General features: G+C 43.9%; 1 protein-coding gene across 1 annotated transcript; it reads right to left on the bottom strand.

Annotated features, from left to right (window-relative positions):
• Positions 1-1,946: 1,946 nt before the first annotated feature.
• gbp (glycogen synthase kinase binding protein) lies at positions 1,947-3,517 on the bottom strand. The gene has a single exon (XM_028817641.2). It carries the CDS (start codon positions 3,378-3,380, stop codon positions 2,904-2,906), a length of 477 nt encoding a protein of 158 aa, XP_028673474.1. The 5' UTR covers positions 3,381-3,517; the 3' UTR covers positions 1,947-2,903.
• Positions 3,518-6,618: the final 3,101 nt, after the last annotated feature.

Raw genomic sequence — 6,618 nt, 5'->3', positions numbered from 1 at the left:
TTGGAATAAAAACCTGCAGCCACCAGGGGCTTTAATTTGAGAACCCCAACAGTTGCAAGCCACAGGACACAGAGATCCCTATTCCAACAGCATTAAGTGTGAAGTGGGAGCCAAACAGGAATGTAGTTAACACATTGTAATGTTAGATAAACTAATGCACACCCCTACTCTCACATATAATGGGCCAGTGTTTAATAGCATGCAAGAATTGGTCAAATAGCACACATCACATGACAAAATATTAAAACTATGTTACTGTATCCATCCATCCATCCATTGTCTCCCGCTTATCCGAGGTCGGGTCGCGGGGGCAGCAGCTTGAGCAGAGATGCCCAGACTTCCCTCTCCCCGGCCACTTCTTCTAGCTCTTCCGGGAGAATCCCAAGGCGTTCCCAGGCCAGTCGAGAGACATAGTCCCTCCAGCGTGTCCTGGGTCTTCCCCGGGGCCTCCTCCCGGTTGGACGTGCCCGGAACACCTCACCAGGGAGGCGTCCAGGAGGCATCCTGATCAGATGCCCGAGCCACCTCATCTGACTCCTCTCGATGCGGAGGAGCAGCGGCTCTACTCTGAGCCCCTCCCGGATGACTGAGCTTCTCACCCTATCTTTAAGGGAAAGCCCAGACACCCTGCGGAGGAAACTCATTTCAGCCGCTTGTATTCGCGATCTCGTTCTTTCGGTCACTACCCATAGTTCATGACCATAGGTGACGGTAGGAACATAGATTGACTGGTAAATTGAGAGCTTCGCCTTGCGGCTCAGCTCCTTTTTCACCACGACAGACCGATGCAGCGCCCGCATTACTGCGGATGCCGCACCGATCCGCCTGTCGATCTCACGCTCCATTCTTCCCTCACTCGTGAACAAGATCCCGAGATACTTGAACTCCTCCACTTGAAGCAGGATCTCGCTACCAACCCTGAGAGGGCACTCCACCCTTTTCTGGCTGAGGACCATGGTCTCGGATTTGGAGGTGCTGATTCTCATTCCAGCCGCTTCACACTCGGCTGCGAACCGATCCAGAGAGAGCTGAAGATCACGGCCTGATGAAGCAAACAGGACAACATCATCTGCAAAAAGCAGTGACCCAATCCTGAGCCCACCAAACCGGACCCCCTCAACGCCCTGGCTGCGCCTAGAAATTCTGTCCATAAAAGTTATGAACAGAATCGGTGACAAAGGGCAGCCCTGGCGGAGTCCAACTCTCACTGGAAACGGGTTCGACTTACTGCCGGCAATGCGGACCAAGCTCTGGCACCGATCGTACAGGGACCGAACAGCCCTTATCAGGGGGGCCGGTACCCCATACTCTCGGAGTACCCCCCACAGGATTCCCCGAGGGACACGGTCGAATGCCTTTTCCAAGTCCATGTTACTGTACTAGAGGAAAATTATACATTCAAGCAGGTAAACAAATGCATTTAAAAGGGGTTTGTTTGCATGTCACTTTACCAGAGTATATCATACCACTCTTTGTTATAATCTGCACAACGTGGAAGAAATAACCACAAGAGGCTTAAATGCTTTAGACAAAAAAAAAAAAATTCAGGTAGATTTCAGGACTCATTAAAAATTAGTTGGAATGATTTGGAAATTGAGAACCAAGTAAATGCAAAATTAATCACTGTTCATTTTTTTTGTCATGTTGTGCAGAAAGCCCTCCTGTCTAAACGACTTGTTTTTATTTGATAGCTGGACAAATGATGCTTCCAGAACGGTTTGCCCAAAAAAGGAAACACACAAAACAAACCAAAATAACCTCCATCTTAAGCGTTGGAGGCCACCAATGAACGCTCACCACATGTACTATTTTACAGGAAACACGCGAAATGCAACCACGAAACCAGTGAAAATCGTCTAAACCGCTTTAAAAACAGAAACAAAGTAAACGGACGTTGAAGAAAATGATCGTTCATACACAAAATACACATAAAAAGGCAGACTGAATAAAAAGTAAAACCACCACATTCTTTATTGTTAAGACAGTAAACCCTGAAAAAAAATCAGGTTATAAAAGAGACAAGTATTTTTCACATACTCCGTTGCGAAGTGTACGAACGTGAGACAATGACGCGTGAAAACCGGAGAGTGTCCACGTGTACGATTTGAGAGTCCGGCAATAGTAGCACCCCGGTCCAATCCGGTAAACACTTCTAAGAAAAGCAGCCCCATTGAGCGGCACTTCTTGGAAAGAAAGAAAAAAAAAGTACGAACACGAGGTCTTCTCGTATTTTGCACATAAAAAAAAAAATGTGCCACTGCTCACGAACTGCTAACCGCCCCCCCTGGAGAGGAGGGGGTCAGTCAAAACAAGCCAACTGGGGGAGGGGGCATTTCAACAACGACCTTGGGATTCGTGAGGAATGCACCTTCCACCCTCCGCCCAGCCACGCATTCTCGCTTTCACACAAACACACTCCTTACGCCTTTTCCTTTGTAAACAAGGCAACTGTATAAAGAGCACAACGTAAACAATTAAAACGCGTTTTCAACAGACCATCTCTAAATTAGGTTAAGGTCGGTCTGATGATTTGAAAGTACCAGTCCTTTCACATTAAAGAATCATCGTAAATTTGAGGAAGTCTGTCTCCTGGCAACTAAAACACTTTTGACTGTAACAATCAGTACTAGAGTGTCATTACGAAACGCGTTTTAATTACAAAAAAAAAAGTCACAAAACACAACCCTAGTTTGTTTTCCAATGAATTGCACGTAAGAAAAAAAAAATCAAATATGATATAAAAATCACAGGTAGTATGCAGGTACTTTTTCTTTTAAATAATTCCCACTTTTTTGTCTTTTGTTCCGATAGCATTTCTGCCTTTTACTTGTATTTCCCCACGCTGGTTACAATCCGATTTTTAGTCAGTATAGAAAAATTAATAATACAAAATAGCTGCCGTATCAGTATTGCAGATGATCGCTAGATTTTGCATGATCCACACGTTCCGCCGCAGAGAATTGGAGACGTCTAACGGCTTCTTTGATGAGGTTTCCAGACAAAATCAGTTCTTGGAGGAGTTGGTGGGGGTCGCCGTCATCGTCCATCACTTCCCCCTTCTTTCGGTTCCAGCTCCGCAGGCTGCTCCATTCTGAGTCGGCGTCCGCGGGGATACTATACGGGCTAGCTCTGCTCCTTACAGCTCGGGTCCTAAGTCGCAGACAGCAAGCAGCTCTGGCACTGCCCTGCTTCGCTCCACCACCGCCGCCGCTACAGTGATGCTGATGAAGGCAAGGCACGCTTCTCTGGCTACTGCCGTTCGTAGCATTATTGTGTAGCTGCAGTGCCTCGCCGATTTTCGTGACCAGAGCGTCCACCTCCTTCGAATCGACAGTGACTGACTGCTCCAAAAATATATAATTTTCCTTGCGACAAGGCATCGCTTCTAACCGTCGGCTAGAAGCTCACAGCGTGTTTTGATTTTTCCTGAAATGAATGAGCTGGACACTCCAACCCGCAAACCCCGTCTCACTCTCGCCACGCTGGTCAACGAAAGGCAAGAGCTTGGTTTGATTTGTAAACAATGGATGACGTGTGGCGCGTTCCATTAATTAAGGGGGGGGGGGGCTTAAATATCTACTGCAAGACCATATTGGCATTTGTTAATGAGAAGCAAACATAGTATTCGGAAGCTGATACTTTTCAAGGTATACAGTTTTAACGTGGAATTAATTATGTATAAAACTAATTATGCATGCCCCCCGTGTTATCGCCAGTGGATCGTCCTTGTCTAAGCTCTGTTGCATCAGGATTGGTTTGGGTATAGAGACGCTCTTTACATAACTGAAAGCTGCGGCATGTTAATACGAAGGGGGCGCACCTCATGCTTGACAATTGAAATACGAGTACGTATACACCCATCCACCCACCCACAACGGCCGCTTCTAAGAATGGTATTGTATTTCACGGAATCTCTGTGCTTCGTTAGAAGCGATAAGTAGTCCCTTTTAAGCAAGTAGATTAGCCCCTAATTTAGCCTCCAGGAACATCCTACAACGAATACGTCAGCTCGTTTGAAGGTACAGCAGCAGACGGTGCGTTAGATTAATGGGATAATGGATCTGAAAACATTGCCTTGAACTTCGCATTCGTCTTAGCACCATAGGTCCAAGAAATTCAAGTACACTTCAATATTTTTGCGACGATTTCCCTGTGGGCGGATGCAGAGTGACATTATTCTCACTGACACTTATTCAAATAATTCCAATCTTCTAAAACGTTCCAAAATTCTAAGAAAACTGTCTTTGTACATTTATTTTAAGTTGCATACAAGAACTGTGTGTCTGTTATGTAATGTAAGGATAGGAAAGCAAAGGATCACATGCACTGTGAGCCCTGCAGCATATACAAAGAAAACCAGCAGGAGAGCTGCTTTAATAGCATGCTGTCCCCCGATGTAGCCACACAAATCATCTAGAAAATGCGGACTGGAAATGAAAAATAAATCAATCCAATATCTATCTCGGTGTATTTATGGCTGTCATTTTAAAAATGAAACAGATTCTAGGAAGCAGTATAAAAGTGACCTGCCTTTCAATTAGATTACGCTGGTTTGAGAATATTATGTCATTAATTACTCAGTTTTATAAAGCATTGTGAGAACGTGTAGTACAACTGAAAAAAAAGATGTTTTGTGTAAATAAAACATACCCCATTTTGTAACTACAATCATGTCAGCAACCTCTTCTTAAAATGGTTTCTCACTTTAAAAAGGTCAACATGATGGCTTCTACCTCATCCTTCTTTCTTGCTGTTCTTGTGGTGTGTGATGTGATCCTTGTGCAATCTGAGTTACTGAAAGATAAATGTCTAATTCTATACTGTTGTGTTGTTGTTAAATGTCATTTTGTATTGCTATTTGTTTTGTAAAAGAGTATAGTCATTTGGGCTAATGCTTTGTGTGGAAGTGTGCTTTATAAAGATAAAGAATGCAAAAGGGAGGGAAGGAGTAGGGAATTGTTGCAATCATTAGCTCATGTAAGGAATGCATGGGCTGAAGATTGTAAGACATTCTATACCATGGTCACACTCCTCCTCCTTCCGTTTTACATTTGCGACAGCATGCCTCAGCAATGTTTTTCATGTATATACATCTCATTTTATTTTTTTATACTACTTTTCTAGATGAAGTTCATAGTGGTAACAGACATTCATATCTTCAGGAAATCTGTACATGATCTGGAAGAGTTCCCAGGGGCCATTTGAGAAGTATCCTTTCAGAATTTACTGGTTCCATGGAGCCATGGTCAATACACCTCCTGTGGCAAACAACCAGGGAGAATGTTCACTTAACATTTAGCAACCTCAACTAGTTTATGTCAGTCCAGCCCGACATTGGTTTTGCATTGAAGGTCTCCTTAGATTTTCAAACTCCTTACCCTATCACAAAGATTGTGCACCGAAACACGCCGGGGGATTAGCATTTCAGTTGTTTGAGGCCACGGTTGCATTACTCAGAGTTCCTAGATAGATAGATAGATAGATAGATAGATAGATAGATAGATAGATAGATAGATAGATACTTTATTAATCCCAAGAGGAAATTCACATACTCCAGCAGTAGCATACTGATAAAAAACAATATTAAATTAAAGAGTGATAAAAATGCAGGTATAACAGATTATAACTTTGTATAATGTTAACGTTTACCCCCCCCCCCCCCCCAGTGGAATTGAAGAGTCGCACGGTCGCATAGTGTGGGGGAGGAACGATCTCCTCAGTCTGTCAGTGGAACAGGACAGTGACAGCAGTCTGTCGCTGTAGCTGCTCCTCTGTCTGGGGATAATACTGTTGAATGGATGCAATGGATTCTCCATGATTGACAGGAGCCTGTTCAGCGCCCGTCGCTCTGCCACGGATGTCAAACTGTCCAGCTCCGTGCCTACAATAGAGCTTGCCTTCCTCACCAGTTTGTCCAGGCATGAGGCGTCCCTCTTCTTTATGCTGCATCCCCAGCACACCACCGCGTAGAAGAGGGCACTCGCCAAAACCGTCTGATAGAACATCTGCAGCATCTTATTGCAGATGTTGAAGGATGCCAGCCTTCTAAGGAAGTAAAATGATCATAGATAAAGCTGAGGATGCAAACTGACTAATAAAGTGAGAGTCTTGTCCAAGGGCTTACCTCCTGCTTCATCACCAATATCCCTGAACATGATGTTTGGTATTGAGAGGCCATGCCAGAAATCCATTGACAATTTGTCATTCAGATTCAAAAGACACAAGCTGTTCCTGCAGGCCATTTGTCTTGGCTGCTGCCCACATAAGTACTGCAGTCTTTGCTTAGGATTCAAGTAGGTGGTATCCGTTTGGGTATAAATAAACCTCCTCTAAAAAGAGTGAAAATTCATAATAGATACAAGACAAATCCAAACATGAGCTGGTTTCTCTTTTATGATCCACAGTCAGTTTAAAAAACTCCAGAACAGGATAGAGACCTCCATGGAATGAGAAATCTGGCTCAAGAGCTAGTATTATGTATAGAGAAGACTGAATATGTCTATTCCCTCTTTAACTTCCAAAGGAAGTTACTGGCCTCTGTCTTAAAAAGCCATTATGCTTTACCAGTCTAACCCATCTAAATCCATTGCGCATACATACAGTATTGCTTGCTATTGT

This window comes from Erpetoichthys calabaricus, chromosome 13, assembly GCF_900747795.2.
Source record: "Erpetoichthys calabaricus chromosome 13, fErpCal1.3, whole genome shotgun sequence".
In the NCBI taxonomy this organism is placed as follows: Eukaryota; Metazoa; Chordata; class Cladistia; order Polypteriformes; family Polypteridae; genus Erpetoichthys; species Erpetoichthys calabaricus.
Note: the sequence above shows the minus strand (reverse complement) of the source record. Positions and strands in the feature narration are given on the sequence as shown.

Coding starts and splice junctions, on each gene's coding strand:
- gbp (XM_028817641.2), bottom strand. CDS start 3,380: ATGCCTTGTCGCAAGGAAAATTATATATTTTTGGAGCAGTCAGTCACT.